The 19648-nt window shown below is 43.3% G+C and overlaps 1 protein-coding gene and 1 pseudogene across 1 annotated transcript; both read left to right on the top strand.

Moving 5' to 3' along the window:
- The first annotated feature begins 5379 nt into the window (after nt 1–5379).
- Nucleotides 5380–14193, top strand: LOC110497564 (large subunit GTPase 1 homolog). The gene is given in 13 exon segments (XM_090196877.1): nt 5380–5472; nt 5722–5984; nt 6075–6161; nt 6307–6393; nt 6491–6551; nt 6783–6959; nt 7126–7554; nt 8558–8659; nt 8775–8917; nt 9203–9327; nt 9449–9528; nt 10339–10509; nt 12991–14193. Coding segments are annotated over 13 exon segments (2004 nt in total). The 3' UTR covers nt 13177–14193.
- Nucleotides 14194–15723: 1530 nt separating this feature from the next.
- Nucleotides 15724–16769, top strand: LOC149985427 (uncharacterized; annotated as a pseudogene).
- Nucleotides 16770–19648: the final 2879 nt, after the last annotated feature.

Here is a 19648-nt window from a genome sequence, read left to right as displayed (position 1 = left end):
TTTAAAAAAAAGGTTATATAATCACCTTTGAAAGCGATTACAGCTGAGTCTTTCTGGTTAAGTCTCTAAGAGCTTTGCACACCTGGATTGTACAATATTTGCACATTATTATAAACAAAAAAAATTCTGGTTCTGTCAAGTTGGTTGTTGATCATTGCTAGACAGCCATTTTCAAGTCTTGCCATAGATTTTCCAGACAGTTTAAGTCAAAACTGTAACTAGGCCACTCAGGAACATTCAATGTCGAACTGGTAAACAACTTCAGTGTATATTTGGCCTTGTGTTTTAGGTTATTGTCCTGCTGAAAGGAGAATTTGTCTCTCAGTGTCTGTTGGCAAGCAGACTGAACCAGGTTTTCCTCTAGGATTTTGCCTGTGCTTAGTTGACCTCATGGTATCTATCTTTGTAGTGACTGGGTGATTTGATACACCATCCAAAGTGTAATTAATAACTTCACCATGCTACCATGCTATTTTTTTTTTTACCCATCTACCAATAGGTGCCCTTCTTTGTGGTTGAATCTGTGTCTGTGAATCTGTGTTTGAAATTCATTGTTTGACTGAGGGACCCTACAGATAACTGTATGTGTGGGATGCAGAGGTAGTCATTCAAAAATAATTTTCAACACTATTATTGCATACAGAGTAAGTCCATGAAACATATTATTTGACTTGTTAAGCAAAAGTGTACTCCTGAACTTTTTTAGGCTTGCCATAAACAAAGGGTTGAACACTTATTGACTCAAGACATTTCAGCTTTTAATTTTTAATTAATTAGTTCAAAATAAAATAAAAAAATAACATAATTCCACTTAATTCCACATTATGTGGTATTGTGTGTAGGCCTGTGACACATCTCAATTTAATAAATGTTAAATTCAGGCTGTAACACAACAACAATATTACACTGAGTAGGTGTAGGTAGGGGTAGAGCCATAGTGAGACAAACTATTCTCCAACTTGTCATGACATTCTCATTCATAATGTAATGACCTGACTAGATCATAAAGGAACAATTGTCCAGACAGAGGAGTGAGTTTACGAATTTACGGTTTAATTAACCGAACTTCACACAGGCTACTGCTTGGCCGTAGCCCACGCCAAATAAATGAAGGATACCCTATAAAACAACCGTGACCTTCTCTTGTGAAGGCCAGATGTAAGACTTAACTTCCAATGCTCCATCCCCCTGCCCAACCACCCTCCTCCAACCACCAGAATGCCCGGCATCAGAACATTCCAGGCATTCCTGTGATTGGCAGATAGCAGGTTGATTGGCATGGCGGACCCCACGAACACTGGGTATGGGTAAGTACAACACAACCAACTAACAGCCTAACACATAACACACAGCTGTCTGTGCGGGTCGCTACAATAATTTAATTTTATTGTGGCCATGGAACCTTTCGGCCAGCATAACCCAACAAAGTGATGTCAAACACCACACCAGAGTGTTCAATTGTTGTTGAGTTTGTTCAATTGGCATGCTTACTTAATGATAAGTTCTGCATCTTAGCTAACATAAGTATTGTTATCTTCATTATCACAGACACAGTATAATTAAAGACCGTACAGTAGGAAGATAGGCAGAAACTGCTTCTAAATCACGTCTCGTGCCGATTTGCCATGTGCAGGCAGTCAAATCAAAGGCACGCCTTCGATATAAAGATTTTTTGGCAAAATATTTAAACGTGTCAGTTTGTCACTTTCACAAGGTTGGAGTAATAACATGTTCAACTAGTTAATTGGCTCGAATCTGGGTTGGGCCTTTAGATTTGTGAAAAATTTACAGCTAAGGAAGAACGTTTCACTTCTGTCATTGACATCTCCTCCCTCTAACCCAGTCTTGGTTTGCTTCGTAAGTGACACGTCCTGACCTTAGTTCCTTTTTTTATGTCTCTATTTTAGGTTGGTCAGGGCGTGAGTTGGGGTGGGCATTCTATGTTTTGTTCTATGTTTGTAATTCTATGTGTTTGGCCTGGTATGGTTCCCAATCAGAGGCAGCTGTCAATCGTTGTCTCTGATTGAGAACCATACTTAGGCAGCCTGGTTTCGCCCTTGAGTTGTAGGTAGTTGTTTTCTGTCTCTGTCTCTGTACCAGACAGGACTGTTTCGTTTGTTCCGTTTTGTTATTTTTGTTCTAGTGTTCAGTGTAATTAAAAGATCATGAACACGTACCACGCTGCACCTTGGTCCTCTCATTCTTCCACCTACGACGATCGTTACAGAACTACCCACCAAAAAAGGACCAAGCAGCGTGGTAACCTGGAGCAGAGGGTTCTGGACTCCTGGACTTGGGAGGAGATTTCGGACGGTAAGGGACCCTGGGCACAGGCTCGGGAATATCACGGTGAGGCGCACGGTGTCCCCAGTGCGTACGCATAGCCCGGTGTGCTACATCGCAGCTCCTCCTCGCCGGGCTAGAGTGGGAATTGAGCCAGGAGGAATGAAGCAGGCTCAGGTCATCTGGTCTCCAGTGCGTCTCCTCGGCCCGGGTTATATGGCACCAGCCCTACGCACGGTGTCCCCGGTTTGCCAGCACAGCCCAGTGCGGTCTGTTCCTCCCCGGTCTCCAGCCAGGGCAGGTTGTGCAGGCTCGGTGCTCGAGACCTCCAGTGCGCCTCCACGGTCCGGTTCATCCGGTGCCTACTCCACGCACCAGGCCTCCTGTGGCATCCCCACGCACCAGGCTGTCTCTCCGTCTCCTCCCTTCAGGTGCTCCCGCCTGTCCAGCGCTTCCAGAGCCTTCCTCCTGTCTGGAGCCGCCCGTCAGTCAGGAGCTGCCAGAGCCGCCTGTCAGTCGGGAGCTGCCAGAGCCGCCCGTCAGTCGGGAGCTGCCAGGGCCGCCCGTCAGCCGGGAGCTGCCAGAGCCGCCCGTCAGCCGGAAGCTGCCAGAGCCGCCCGTCAGCCGGGAGCTGCCAGAGCCGCCCGTCAGTCGGGAGCTGCCAGAGCCGCCCGTCAGTCGGGAGCTGCCAGAGCCGCCCGTCAGTCGGGAGCTGCCAGAGCCGCCCGTCACTCCGGCGCTGCCAGAGCCGCCCGTCACTCCGGCGCTGCCAGAGCCGCCCGTCACTCCGTCGCTGCCAGAGCCGCCCGTCACTCCGGCGCTGCCAGAGTCGCCCGTCACTCCGGCGCTGCCAGAGTCTCCAGACTATTCGGGGCCAGCTGAAAGGGTCCCCAGTCCGGGGTCGGCGGCGAGGGTCGCTGCTCCAAAGGCGCCACCTAAGTGGGCCCAGACTAAGGTGGAGTGGGGTCCACGTCCCGCGCCAGAGCCGCCACCGCGGACAGATGCCCACCCAGACCCTCCCCTATGGGTTTAGCTTTTGCGGCCGGAGTCCGCACCTTTGGGGGGAGAGGGGGTACTGTCCCGTCCTGACCTTAGTTCCTTTTTTTATGTCTCTATTTTAGGTTGGTCAGGGCGTGAGTTGGGGTGGGCATTCTATGTTTGTATTTCTATGTGTTTGGCCTGGTATGGTTCCCAATGAGAGGCAGCTGTCAATCGTTGTCTCTGATTGAGAACCATACTTAGGCCTAACCCTGTTTTCTGTCTCTGTACCAGACAGGACTGTTTCGTTTGTTCCGTTTTGTTATTTTTGTTCTAGTGTTCAGTGTAATTAAAAGATCATGAACACGTACCATGCTGCACCTTGGTCCTCTCCTTCTTCCACCTACGATGATCGTTACAGTAAGCAGTGTTGCCAACTCCTCAGTAAGGAAAGTCGCTATTGGCTGTCCTAAAAGACGCTAAATGACGTCATCGCCTAATTTGCATAATTGGCCATGTGCATGTAATTGTGATGGACGCTGTAGGAGAGAGGAATAACGTTGTGGGAGAGACAAAAAGTGAGTAAAAAACACCCTAAATATGTTTAGAACTACAAATGAATTTTTTTCTGTCGATTCTTGGTTTTTTTTTATGTCACAATTCCAACCCTCCTCCTTTATCTGGGCTTGGGACCGGCAAAAGTGACCCCAAAAGAGACACTCTGGCGGAGTTACTTATTTTTTTATTTTTTTGCTTTTTAGTTTATTTTTCTTAATTTGGTTTGGTTTTTAACCTTATGGTCCACTTAGGAGCCTACAACAAGTCACAGTAAAACATTAACATTTTTAACCATAACATTTTTTACATTTTTTTGTATACAATCTACATTAACAATCTAAATGGACCAAAAAGAGACAATAGAAAAACTGTCAATGGCAATGTGAGAAAATTATGGTAACTAGTCTGGCCCTAATTCAGGTTAATTGTTTTTTTTATGTAAACAAGTGCGGGATCAGCCAGCGGCAGCTTCCCGCATGCGCGATTCATTTGCAGTCTGGAAGCGAAGGGGTGAACATCTCCTGCTCTGACTGCAGCTGGGAGGGACTGCTGCGTGAGGACTGGGCCGCCTCTAAGTGCTTTGAGACGGGGTAGAGCCCACGGCAGCACTCGCTGCTCGTTGAGAAGATTAAGAACGATACGTGCTTTCACGTCAGAGTCTCCAAAAGTCTCCAATAACACCAGAAAAAGTCACTAGATTTGTCGCTAGAGGGGTCTGAATACTCGCTAAATATAGCGGCTAAGTTGGGAACACTGTGTAAGCGTTCCCAAAAGTCTTGCGATGTTGCGCCTCTGGGTTTAGAAACTCTTTGGTAAAATGACCACTAAGCTCTGGTCTAAACACACACCTAAGTATTATGAATATTCTATGAGGAGGCGTGTACTTCCGCGTATGAACAAAACGAAAAGCGAAAATCCAAAATGTTTATAACTTTTGTTGTTATTGTTTTCCGTTATTCCATGTCCAATTTTGACAAAATAAATGACAAAACAAGTCAATTTCCGATTTTCACCATATTTTTAATCAAATAACCAATGAAGGGACGATTATCTTGTGTTGCGCATACATTGCAGAAATATAATTACAAATATATTAAGTATTTAGAAACGTGTACAATTGAGAATCGACATTTAGATGATAGCACCTGTCACAAAAAGTTTCTATTTTAGAACGTGTCCTTGGCGGAAATGTTATTTGGCGGAGTGTGTTTCCTTCAATGCGTATTTGAGTGTTGTACACATCTTTTGGAATGTACCACAACCAAAGTCAATGCACAAATCATTAGTAATTCATAATAAAATGACACTTTAAGCAACAAACAAACATACTGAATCTGGTTCAGTTACTTCCAGCGATTTATACACTTGAGATCAATCTCGATAGCTGAATAATTACTAATAATATTAACTAAGTTGGTATGTTCCGTTCCACTTCCTCCTCATGGGACAACAATTCACTTCACATGGGGTCCTGTTTGCTGGGCTGTACTCGATATACCAATGTAATCTAATGAGACTGACAAAAAGTTATTTGTGGTAACAAGTAAGACTAAACCTAAAATGGGTAAGAAGAAGTCTGCCATGGGGCTCGGGAGATCGTTGATAAAGGAGAGACTCAACGCAGGCCGAGGCAACAAGAGGGGCGATACTTGGGTAAAGTTAATCAACGCTACGTTATTTAACTATAGTTATTTATTTATATAGCTAGACCTACCTCCAGGGGTCCTAGCCTGTTCTAACTTCTAGCTAGCTAGTTAGCAGAGTAAAGTAAAACATTTGGGAGAACCAGGATTTGGTGAATACTGCTCCCCTGAAAATAAAGTAACAAATCTTGTTTTAATGGTCGTCTGTCTTGTTAGCTAGCTACCTTGCTGATGATTTAACGTGATATCACATTGCCAGCTCCACACCAGTGAACTGAACGATGGCTACGATTGGGGTCGTCTCAACCTGCAGTCAGTGACTGAGCAGAGTTCTATGGATGACTTCCTTGCAACTGCAGAAATGACAGGGACTGAGTTTGTCCCAATTCCGACGTTATCCTATTGAAGTTTACATTTTAAATGATTAGGGTTTAGGGTAGGGACGTCCCAAAGATTCCGGATAGCGCTACCGTGCAGTAGGCACAGTGACTCCAAAGATATTACTTCCAAATGTTATTTCATGTCCTCTTTCTAGTTGTCTTAGTAGTAGGGATTGTGCTGATTGCCTCTGATGTTCCATTACTGTCTCTTCTTTGTCTTGTCATGTTACAGGCCTCACTGGGATGGGAGCACCAGTCCAGAGGTCCTCCAGCAGACCGAGAGAGACAGCTTCTTGGAGTGGAGACGAGAACTGGCACTGTATGAAACCCACTACAATCACAACACTTACCCCCCCCCATCAATTGAATAGGATCTCATTGTTTTGATGTTTATAGATTGTATGCCTTTAGTAACATGGTTTTCTTTCAGCAGTGCCCTAAAGTTGATCTATTTTGTTTCATAGACTTGAAGAGGAGCAGAAAATGATTCTCACTCCTTTTGAAAGGAATTTGGATTTCTGGAGACAGCTCTGGCTAGTGATTGAGAGGAGGTAGGAATTAGAGCTGCTGTGTCTCATGACTAATTGTGTCCTGTTTCAGCCTTTCAGTGCCTTGTATGATGATGGAAATGTGAATTTTCCTACGCAGTGACATCGTTGTTCAGATCGTTGATGCCAGAAACCCGTTGCTGTTTCGTTGCCCTGACCTGGTAAGTACAGTGCCGAAGGGCGCAGCCAAACTAGCCCATTGATTTAATCCACCGTTCTAATTAGTGTCCGTTCTCTACGGATCAGTCTGGCCAAAGGCTGTCATCAAATAATTTAGGCAAATTTTTCTTGGATTGGGGATGGCATTACCAGGTGAGGGAATCCGCCAAACCAAACTGATAGGTGGGGAAACACTGTGGCATTTCACCCATTGACCTTCAAGGTTCCTGTAGGAGTGCTATGTCAAGGAAGTGTCCCGGGACAAGGTGAACTTGCTGCTGGTGAACAAGGCTGACCTGCTTACCCGGGAGCAGCGGAGGATCTGGGCCAGATATTTCCAGAGAGAGGGCCTCCATGCTGTTTTCTGGTCTGCACTGGTGGAGAATGAGAGGCTGGAGGCAGAGGAGAAGGTGAGGAGTCATTCACATTTTAATTGGAAGGGCTGGTCTTAGATGGCCTGGTTAAAGCAGACTGAATGCTATGGTCACCATTGTTTCACTTAGGTCTGGTATACTTTTTTGACTTTTTTGACCTCTTCAGACTTCAGTGATACCTTCCCTTGTTCATTCTCCAAAGGGAATGGAAGTGGAGGAGCAGGAAGATGAACAGAGCGACACAGAAAATGAAGATGAGGGAATGACAGACAATGTGAGTCAAAGACAGGAGGTAGAGGATGAGGAAGAGAGTGAGGAGGAAGATGAGGAGAGTGATATGGATGAGGAGCAGCAGAGAGGGGAGCAGTTTGAAGACTGTGTAGCAGAGGGAGACTGGCAGACCTGCTCAGAGGGTGAGGAGCAGTTTGAAGACTGTGTAGCAGAGGGAGACTGGCAGACCTGCTCAGAGGGTGAGGAAGCAGACGACGAAGAGAGTATAGACGGCTCCACCCACAACTCCTCCTCCTTCCACAACTCCAGTGGCCTGCTGACCAAAGACGAGCTGCTGGCCATATTTAAGGCTGCTCACGATGGGCCAACGTTGAAAGAGGGCGAGCTCACAGTGGGGCTGGTGAGTACAGAGACTGTCACGAGAATTTTCAATCCCAATGATAATAACTAACAATCAATAGCTCTGACCAATCCCAGAGGTTTGTAAGACCATGGGTATAATAATAATTAGTCAAAGACTCAGCTTATGCAAAAGGTTAGTACAGTTTATTCAGAGAACGTTCTAAAGCCAAGAATACAAAGACATCCATTTTATAGCTGCGCACATACTTCTACACAAACAGTAGATATCCTACGCACATACATACACACACACACACACACACACACACACACACACACACACACACACACACACAACAGTAGGTATCCCACGCACATACTGTCCCACTACCCAGCCGACAAAGATTAGGGGTGGCCGTGGGAATCATTCCCCGTCCTCCCTCAAGATGGGGAGATCCTGGGAAGTACTCTGTGGACCCCAGCCAAGGTCGGTGCTGAATTCTGCTCAGACAGTCTGTTTTAAGACACTATAAAGACATAAACATTAGCTATATTGTTTTACCCTAATTCTGTCTAGAACTACACATTTATTGATTATAATTTTATACATTCTAATCAATTCCATACAATTATATGGTTTCAGGGTGGAATATTCTAATAATTCGATTAACAGATACACACACACACTGGATATCAGTCGGCTTAAATACTAGGTCATGTTTAAGTAATAAGGCACAAGGGGGTGTAGTATATGGCCAATATACCACGGCTAAGAGCTGTTCTTATGCACAACGCAACGTGGAGTGCATGGATACAGCCCTTACCCAAGGTGCCTTATTGCTATTATAAACTGGTTGCCAACGTAATTAGAACATTAATAAATGTTTTGTCATACCTGTAGTATACTGTCTGATATACCACAGTTTTCAGCCAATCAGCATTTGGTGCTTGAACCACCCAGTTTATAATACACTTTATATTACTATAGGAAGTCATTTATGAAGTAGGAGAACAGGTCTTGTTTGGAGTGATCTCAATTCTCCTATCTGCTCTCTAAACAGGTGGGGTATCCCAATGTGGGAAAAAGTTCCACCATCAATACTATTCTGAGAAATAAGAAGGTGTCCGTCTCAGTCACGCCTGGGCACACCAAGCACTTTCAGGTAAAGCACTGCTCTCTGATGTAGCCTACTTGACCTCTAAAACTGTGTGCCTTAGTTACAATAACTTTTTCTTGTGGAGTCAAATAAAGAATTCAAGTGTGTGTGTGTGTTCCAGACGCTGTACGTGGAGCCAGGTCTGTGTCTGTGTGACTGCCCCGGCCTGGTCATGCCCTCCTTTGTGGCCACTAAAGCTGAGATGATCTGCTGTGGGATCCCGCCCATCGACCAGATAAGAGACCACGTGCCTGCCATCTCCCTCATATCCTTCACTTACCAACCCTACAAACTGATTTTGTTAACTTATGGGTGTAGAAGTCATATTTATTGTCCCTATCAGTAGATACTGGAGTTTTTTTTTTCTCTTCTAAAATCCATTTTAATTCGTTTTTTCAGTAGAACAAAAGTGGAGCTGCATACTATGTTATAATTTCACATTACAAACATACAGCTAAATTTAGAGACCTAATCGTTTCACTTGGGTAAAGGATTTTTCAGATGTTTGATTGGGTGTTTATTATGGTTAAGGCCTTAACAGACTGCTCATGTGTGTCAGACTATTCCTCGGGATGTGCTAGAGGGCACCTATGGCATAAACATCATCCGCCCGCGAGAGGACGAGGACCCCGACCGCATACCCAACTATGAGGAGCTACTGATGGCCTACGGATGTGAGACCATAAACCCTGTCCTTATATAGTACAGTGTATAGTACAATACACAGCACAACATAAGCCATATGATAGTGATGGAGTCGGAGCAAGCTGTTGACACTGTCCTGTTCTCTGTCAGACATGAGGGGCTTCATGACAACACACGGACAGCCTGACCAGTCGAGATCAGCCCGCTACGTCCTCAAGGACTATGTTGTTGTAAGTTAACCCTCCTCCTTCCTCCACCATCCTCTTGATGTAAAGGTATGGTTTATTAGGCAGTAGTCTAAACATTGTTTTGTCTGTATACCTACACTGAAAAAATATATAATTTCTAAAAAAAAATTGTGCACAAATTTGTTTACATCCCTGTTAGTGAGCATTGTATCCTTTGTAAAGAATCCATCCACCTGACAGGTACAACATATCAAGAAGCTGATTAAACAGCATGATCATTACACAGGTGAACCATGTGCTGGGGACAATAAAAGGCCACTCTAAAATGTGCAGTTTTGTCACAACACAATGCCACAGATGTCAAGGTTTGAGGGAGTGTGCAATTTGCATGCTGACTGAAGGAATGTCCACCAGAGTTGTTGCCAGAGAATAGAATGTTCACTTCTCTGCCAGATAATAGAAAGTTCACTTCTCTACCATAAGCTGCCTCCAATGTCATTTTAGAGAATTTGGCAGTACGTCCACCTCACAACCGCAGGCCACATGTAACCATGCCAGCACAGGATCTCCACATCCAGCTTCTTCACATTTGGGATTGTCTGGGGTGGGGGCTGACTCCCAAGTGGATGGGCCGATGCCCACCCCTGGCTGCACCCCTGCCCAGTAATGTGAAATCTGTAGATTAGTGCCTAATACATGTATTTAAATTGACTGATTTGCTTATATGAACTGAAACTCAGCAAAGTCTTTGAAATTGTTGCATGTTGCGTTTTATATTTTTTCTCAGGAGAAATTCAGTAGTAGTAATGGCAGACGAAGCACCACTAAAAGGTTATTTCTGACCGTCCCCAGGGGAAACTGCTTTACTGCCATCTTCCTCCCCACATCAGTGCAGCAGACTTCCAGCCCCAGCACAGCAAGTTCCAGTCTGGAGATGCAGACGGTAAAGGCTCCAAGACGGGCCACAAACAGAGCAAAGTCAAGAGACATGAGAATCTGGTGGACAAGAACTTCTTCCGTCAGGTACAATAGAAGGTAACTCCACAGAAATTACATTAAAATGACACTGGCAGAGATTGATGCCAGTCTAGGCACATTACCTCACAGCCATTGGTTGTAATGAAATGAAGGGGAGGTCAGTACAGGTGCATCAAAGCAGGGACCGAGACACTGAAAAACAGCTTCTATCTCAAGGCCATCAGACTGTTAAACAGCCACCACTAACTTTGAGTGGCTGCTGCCAACACACGGACTCAACTCCAGCCACTTTAATAATGGGAATTGATGGAAATTGATGTAAAATATATCACTAGCCACTTTAAACAATGCTACTTAATATAATGTTTACATACCCTACATTACTCATCTCATATGTATATGTACAGTGGGGCAAAAAAGCATTTAGTCAGCCACCAATTGTGCAAGTTCTCCCACTTAAAAGATGAGAGAGGCCTGTAATTTTCATCATAGGTACACTTCAACTATGACAGACAAAATGAGAAGAAAAAAAATCCAGAAAATCACATTGTAGGATTTGGTCACCTACAAACAAGCAAGATTTCTGGCTCTCACAGACCTGTAACTTCTTCTTTAAGAGGCTCCTCTGTCCTCCACTCGTTACCTGTATTAATGGCACCTGTTTGAACTTGTTATCAATATAAAAGACACCTGTCCACAACCTCACAGTCACACTCCAAAATCCACTATGGCCTAGACCAAAGAGCTGTCAAAGGAGACCAGAAACAAAATTGTAGACCTGCACCAGGCTGGGAAGACTGAATCTGCAATAGGTAAGCAGCTTGGTTTGAAGAAATCAACTGTGGGAGCAATTATTAGGAAATGGAAGACATACAAGACCACTGATAATCTCCCTCGATCAAGGGCTCCAAGCAAGAGCTCACCCCGTGGGGTCAAAATGATCACAAGAACGGGGAGCAAAAATCCCAGAACCACACGGCGGACCTAGTGAATGACCTGCAGATAGCTGGGACCAAAGTAACAAACCCTACCATCAGTAACACACTACGCCGCCAGGGACTCAAATCCTGCAGTGCCAGACGTGACCCCCTGCTTAAGCCAGTACATTTCCAGGCCCGTCTGAAGTTTGCTAGAGAGCATTTGGATGATCCAGAAGAAGATTGGGAGAATGTCAGATGAAACCAAAATATAACTTTTTGGTAAAAACTCAACTCGTCGTGTTTGGAGGACAAAGAATGCTGAGTTGCATCCAAAGAACACCATACCTACTGTGAAGCATGGGGGTGGAAACATCATGCTTTGGGGCTGTTTTTCTGCAAAGGGACCAGGACGACTGATCCGTGTAAAGGAAAGAATGAATGGGGCCATGTATCGTGAGATTTTGAGTGAAAACCTCCTTCCATCAGCAAGGGCATTGAAGATTAAACGTGGCTGGGTCTTTCAGCATGACAGTGATCCCAAACACACCGCCCGGGCAACGAAGGAGTGGCTTCATAAGAAGCATTTCAAGGTCCTGGAGTGGCCTAGCCAGTCTCCAGATCTCAACCCCATAGAAAATCTTTGGAGGGAGTTGAAATCCGTGTTGCCCAGCAACAGCCCCAAAACATCACTGCTCTAGAGGAGATCTGCATGGAGGAATGGGCCAAAAAACCAGCAACAGTGTGTGAAAACCTTGTGAAGACTTACAGAAAACATTTGACCTCTGTCAATGCCAACAAAGGGTATATAACAAAGTATTGAGAAACTTTTGTTATTTCTGTTTCTGTTTCCTTTGACAGCTCTTTGGTCTAGGCCATAGTGGAGTTTGGAGTGTGGCTGTGAGGTTGTGGACAGGTGTCTTTTATATTGATAACAAGTTCAAACAGGTGCAATTAATACAGGGAACGAGTGGAGGACTTCTCATTTTGTCTGTCATAATTGAAGTGTACCTATGATGAAAATTACAGATCAAATCAAATCAAATGTATTTATATAGCCCTTCGTACATCAGCTGATATCTCAAAGTGCTGTACAGAAACCCAGCCTAAAACCCCAAACAGCAAGCAATGCAGGTGTAGAAGCACGCCTCATCTTTTTAAGTGGAAGAACTTGCACAATTGGTGGCTGACTAAATACTTTTTTGCCCCACTGTATATACTGTACTCTATCATCTACTGCATCTTTATGTAATACATGTATCACTAGCCACTTTAAACTATGCCACTTTGTTTACATACCCTACATTACTCATCTCATATGTATATACTGTATTCGATACCATCTACTGCATCTTGTCTATGCCGTTCTGTACCATCACTCATTCATATCTTTATGTACATATTCTTTATCCCTTTACACTTGTGTGTATAAGGTAGTAGTTTTGGAATTGTTAGGTTAGATCACTCGTTGGTTATTACTGCATTGTTGGAACTAGAAGCACAACCATTTCGCTACACTCGCATTAACATCTGCTAACCATGTGTATGTGACAAATACATTTGAATTGAATCACTATACTAACCACATTGTTGTGCATTTAGTTTCCAGGAGAATGTTCGAGTACTCACCAAGGGGGTCCAGTCTTACATGGGCTACAAGCTAGGCAGCATAGGCCAGCGTGAACAGATAGGGCAACCTGGCACGGAACAGCCTGTGGTCGAACCCTGGAAGAAGCATGGCAATAGAAACAAGAAAGAGAAAGTACGCCAACTCACCAAGCACCTGGATGCCTGAAGAATATCTATAAACTGTTAGAAGTCGCTGATAGTCTAGAGTGGAATGGAGTGTTAACCCACAAAGGACTTTTCAATGCAATCCACAAGTATTGGTGCTTTGTTGTACATAGATACTGGTCAACAACAGTAACCTCCATTGCATTTTGCAATATGGAGAACCAGGGATAGGTTGCCTTTTGATATAAAAAACATTCTGAATATTGTGAATTATCATGCATTGCAGTGACGATACATTCCAGCATTTGATTATGATTGAGTTGTGCAACAAATCTCACAGAAGTTATGAGTGTAGCAACAAGAGCAGAGTAAGGGGTCAACTAAATTCCAGGATTTTCAGAAATTGAATGGAATTGAGCCTTACTCTGAACCAGAGAAGTAATTGCTAAGGAGATCAATCAAGATTTATTTGGTTATATGCGTTTGTTACATATACAGAAAGGTCAGACTTGAACTTTACAGAGATAATGAACTACAGGTAACTGCCGAAATAAAGGAAACAACAAAGTGTCTTAATAGGGAGTGGAATGCCACTACGAGCAAGAACAGCTTCAATGCATTTTGGCATAGATTTTACAAGTGTCTGAAACTATTGGAAGGATGTGACACCATTCTTCCACGAGAAATTACATTATGTGGTGTTTGTTGATGGTGGTAGAAAACACTGTCTCAGGTGCTGCTCCAGAATCTCCCATAAGTGTTCAATTGGGTTGAGATCTGGTCATCAAACCATTCAGTGACCACTCAAGTCCTCTCATGTGTATGGGGGCATTGTCATCCTATGGGGCCATGGTAGCCAAAATAATAAATAGCCTGCCCAGTATTTCTATACTTGACCTTAAGCATGATGGGATGTTAATTGCTTAATTAACTCAGGAACCACACCTGTGTGGAAGCACCTGTTTTCAATATACTTTATGTCCATTTACTCAAGTGTTTCCATTATTTTGGCAGTAGTTGGATTCCCTAAGATTTTACAACCAACTGCTAACTCTGCAATAAATGTCTGAAGCAATAACAATTGAGTAATATCCCTGATTATATATTTCAGATGGTTTTCAAATGTTACTTTGTGGTGTTTTTGGCTCTCATTAGTGTTTTTAATATTTGCTGTGATTATGTGCCCAAAGGACCCTCAAACTGCCACCAGAGGCTTCATTGAGCTAGGGCTACCTGAAGCTGACCTACATTTTATCTTTTAGAAATGGCCTTGATCTTTCAGTGTAGGGCAACAGCAGAAATTAGGAAAGGTGTTCTTTGGTTTGTTGCACATGACTGGTGCACTAAATCGGGGCATTATGTCCAAAGAAAAGTACATAAAATGGGACTAATAAATTATTTAATGTGACTATCATTAATAAACATTCAATTGGCCCAGCTCGAGTGTCTTTATAACTCAAATAAAGAATTGAGTAAGAGCATCACCATGCCCTGGCAAAATCATGTCAATCTCATTGTCATTCTCTAATCTACAGGGAAATGTGTTTACGTTTGAATAACCAGGCAGCGCTTTTGTGAAGTAAATTTGCATACTATTAGGGCACAATTTCCCACACATTTTTCATAGGTCCGTGCTCGCCGTGATTATCGGGATGACTCTACCCCCCATTTAAGCTGAAATTTGAAATGGTTAGGTAAGGGTTTAGGGCCCAAGTATCCCAAATAGCATTGACCAGATTACATACCTGTGCTGTGCACTACTGACGCAGCTCCACCCCACTGGGTGTATTTGCCAATGCTATTCCAAATATTCTCTTTAGGACAACGTAGGCACAGTTTAGCGACATGGGAGAGGACGCACATTGTCACAAATTAACAGAGCAGAAAGCCTTTGGTGTGATGTCTTTGTAGTGCCCGACATATAAACCTGTTTTTCAAACCGACAAAGTTTGCATCCCGACCTGACTCATCTGTTTGGCGGTGCTTTTGATAATAGCATGTTTTATGTGAGTAGGCCTGTGGGTAAATACGCATTTAAATATGGAGGAATTGCATGTCTAGTGATTTACTTGGACTGAAATAACTGCCAGTACTCATTTCGTGTGCTGGTAATGTTTATATTTAAGTGTTGCCCGAAGATTACGATTACGATTGTTTACACTGAGCTGCACTGGGGTCGGAATGCAATCGTGGTTATATTAACACTTCGAACACACCAATTGTGTCATGGCATCACTGCTGCATAATATTTTGCGCAACTAGGCAACTATACTGATGCAGGTCTCTTTTGCAGATGGTCGCATGCGGTTGGACACATGGAGGAGAGAATCATTTTCGCAGTATCCTCAAAACGGTATTTTTTACATAACTGCTGACAGCTACAGGGACATAAACACAAAAAAATGCTGCTTAGAGACAAGTGTCCACGATAGTAGGATTGTCAGTTTAGTAGTGAGCTTGTGCTAGATGTGGCCAGTAAATTATACTGTTATGTGTGTGTGTGTGTGAAAGAAATAGTCAAATAAATTATGCTAGTTACTACCCCTGATTGCTACCAAATAATCATGTTTGAAAGAGTGTGAGTGTGTATGTCAGATAAATAGAAATGGTAGATACTACTGTACCCTGATAATTTGGTCAGATAACCGTGTGTGTGTGTGTGTGTGTCTATGTGTAGAGTAGGTGACATGTCCATGATAGCTATCTAATCACTATAGTTATGCTAGGTAATGGTTTGGCTTATCATGTTCATGTCTATGTAGAAGAAGACTAGGAGGAAGTGGAGAGGACTCAGGGACAGGTATCAGAGAGAGATGAGGGCAGAGAAAGACAAGAAGAAGTCTGGGTCAGCAGCTTCAGGCCAGCAGCCTTGGCGCTTCTGCCACATTCTTTCTTTTCTGGATCCATTTATTGTGCCTAGAGCAACAAGTGGCAATTTTACAGCCAAGACCCTCTACTATGTCATCCACAAGTGTTGTTGCCACCGGTGCATCAAGACCCTCAACGTCACCTACAAGTGCGACCATCGCCTCCACCGGTGCAGCGAGACCCTCTACAACGTCTATATCATCCACAAGTATGACCACCACCGGTGCAGCCATGGAAGATGATGAAATGGAGGAAGCACCTCTGGATCTAGGACCACCTGAGATTATTATGAACCTCACGAAAGTGACCACTGAGGACCTCGTTGAACAGGATGTGGCCGTGGAGAGAAACAGAGAGAGAAACGAAGAGGAACGTCACACCAGGCGTCATCGGAGGTACCAGCCCCCAGATCCACTCAACTAATTTCAGCAGAGGCTCCAAGCCGTCGAGAGGGATGCAGCACAACCTGATTCTCACAGAAAGGATGATGAGACCCTCTTTACCATGAGCCTGGTGCCAACACTGAAGAGGCTGCCTCAGCAAAGAAAAGCAGCAGTCAAGGATAAAATGTATCAGCTGCTTTTCGAAGCCGAGTTCAATGGTACGTCTTTTTTTTCCTCCACAATGTTGCGACAGTGAAGTAAAGTAGGTCATTTTTACAGTATAGTTATGTACGCTAATTGGTATTTCAGATCAAAGTATTAATGAGGGAAATGTATAGCTGTTGTTTCTGAATTACAACATATCCTAAAACAACAGTTTGCTGTCTAAACACACACGCACACCTCTTTCAATAGTTACATTTACAGTGCCTTGCGAAAGTATTCGGCCCCCTTGAACTGTGCGACCTTTTGCCACATTTCAGGCTTCAAACATAAAGATATAAAACTGTATTTTTTTGTGAAGAATCAACAACAAGTGGGACACAATCATGAAGTGGAACGACATTTATTGGATATTTCAAACTTTTTTAACAAATCAAAAACTGAAAAATTGGGCGTGCAAAATTATTCAGCCCCTTTACTTTCAGTGCAGCAAACTCTCTCCAGAAGTTCAGTGAGGATCTCTGAATGATCCAATGTTGACCTAAATGACTAATGATGATAAATACAATCCACCTGTGTGTAATCAAGTCTCCGTATAAATGCACCTGCACTGTGATAGTCTCAGAGGTCCGTCAAAAGCGCAGAGAGCATCATGAAGAACAAGGAACACACCAGGCAGGTCCGAGATACTGTTGTGAAGAAGTTTAAAGCCGGATTTGGATACAAAAAGATTTCCCAAGCTTTAAACATCCCAAGGAGCACTGTGCAAGCGATAATATTGAAATGGAAGGAGTATCAGACCACTGCAAATCTACCAAGACCTGGCCGTCCCTCTAAACTTTCAGCTCATACAAGGAGAAGACTGATCAGAGATGCAGCCAAGAGGCCCATGATCACTCTGGATGAACTTCAGAGATCTACAGCTGAGGTGGGAGACTCTGTCCATAGGACAACAATCAGTTGTATATTGCACAAATCTGGCCTTTATGGAAGAGTGGCAAGAAGAAAGCCATTTCTTAAAGATATCCATAAAAAGTGTTGTTTAAAGTTTGCCACAAGCCACCTGGGAGACACACCAAACATGTGGAAGAAGGTGCTCTGGTCAGATGAAACCAAAATTGAACTTTTTGGCAACAATGCAAAACGTTATGTTTGGCGTAAAAGCAACACAGCTCATCACCCTGAACACACTGTCAAACATGGTGGTGGCAGCATCATGGTTTGGGCCTGCTTTTCTTCAGCAGGGACAGGGAAGATGGTTAAAATTGATGGGAAGATGGATGGAGCCAAATACAGGACCATTCTGGAAGAAAACCTGATGGAGTCTGCAAAAGACCTGAGACTGGGACGGAGATTTGTCTTCCAACAAGACAATGATCCAAAACATAAAGCAAAATCTACAATGGAATGGTTCAAAAATAAACATATCCAAGTGTTAGAATGGCCAAGTCAAAGTCCAGACCTGAATCCAATCGAGAATCTGTGGAAAGAACTGAAAACTGCTGTTCACAAATGCTCTCCATCCAACCTCACTGAGCTCGAGCTGTTTTGCAAGGAGGAATGGGAAAAAATGTCAGTCTCTCGATGTGCAAAACTGATAGAGACATACCCCAAGCGACTTACAGCTGTAATCGCAGCAAAAGGTGGCGCTACAAAGTATTAACTTAAGGGGGCTGAATAATTTTGCACGCCCAATTTTTCAGTTTTTGATTTGTTAAAAAAGTTTGAAATATCCAATAAATGTCGTTCCAATTCATGATTGTGTCCCACTTGTTGTTGATTCTTCACAAACAAATACAGTTTTATATCTTTATCTTTGAAGCCTGAAATGTGGCAAAAGGTCGCAAAGTTCAAGGGGGCCGAATACTTTCGCAAGGCATTGTATCTGAATAGACCTATCGGACAATTTATCTATTTATTTAATTTTTTCTTGGGCCTCATATATATATATATATATATATATATATTTTTTTTTTTTTTTTAATTTTTTTATTTTATTTTTTTTTTTATTTATTTATTTTTTTTTATTTTTTATTTTTTTTATTTTTTTTATTTTTTTATTTTTTTTTTTATTTTTTTTTGCTAATTGGATTAATCCCCTCTACCACACGGAACCCCACTAATCCTACCGACGGAAACGCATGAGGTGGCTAAAAACAGACCTCCATCCTATGCTAGCTTGCTACCGATGGCCCGGCTAGCTGTCTGAATCGCCGTGACCCCAACCAACCTCACTACTCACTGGACCCTTTTGATCACTTGACTAAGCATGCCTCTCCTTAATGTCAATATGCCTTGTCCATTGCTGTTCTGGTTAGTGTTTATTGGCTTATTTCACTGTAGAGCCTCTAGTCCTGCTCACTATACCTTATCCAACCTATTAGTTCCACCACCCACACATGCAATGACATCTCCTGGTTTCAATGATGTTTCTAGAGACAATATCTCTCTCATCATCACTCAATACCTAGGTTTACCTCCACTGTATTCACATCCTACCATAACTTTGTCTGTACATTATACCTTGAAGCTATTTTATCGCCCCCAGAAACCTCCTTTTACTCTCTTTTCCAGACGTTCTAGATGACCAATTCGTATTGCTTTTAGCCGTACCCTTATCCTACTCCTCCTCTGTTCCTCTGGTGATGTAGAGGTGAATCCAGGCCCTGCAGTGCCTAGCTCCACTCCTATTCCCCAGGTGCTCTCTTTTGATGACTTCTGTAACCTTAATAGCCTTGGTTTCATGCATGTTAACATTAGAAGCCTCCTCCCTAAGTTTGTTTTATTCACTGCTTTAGCACACTCTGCCAACCCGGATGTTCTAGCTGTGTCTGAATCCTGGCTTAGGAAGACCACCAAAAATTCTGAAATTTTCATCCCTAACTACATTTTCAGACAAGATAGAACTGCCAAAGGGGGCGGTGTTGCAATCTACTGCAAAGATAGCCTGCAGAGTTCTGTCCTACTATCCAGGTCTGTACCCAAACAATTTGAACTTTAAAAATCCACCTCTCTAACAACAAGTCTCTCACCATTGCCGCCTGCTATAGACCACCCTCTGCCCCCAGCTGTGCTCTGGACACCATATGTGAACTGATTGCCCCCCATCTATCTTCAGAG

Source organism: Oncorhynchus mykiss, chromosome 1 (genome assembly GCF_057628025.1).
Source record: "Oncorhynchus mykiss isolate SJ-2025 chromosome 1, ASM5762802v1, whole genome shotgun sequence".
NCBI classification, from domain to species: domain Eukaryota; kingdom Metazoa; phylum Chordata; class Actinopteri; order Salmoniformes; family Salmonidae; genus Oncorhynchus; species Oncorhynchus mykiss.
The sequence above is the reverse complement of the archived record's forward strand: the minus strand, read 5'-3'. Positions and strand labels throughout refer to the sequence as shown.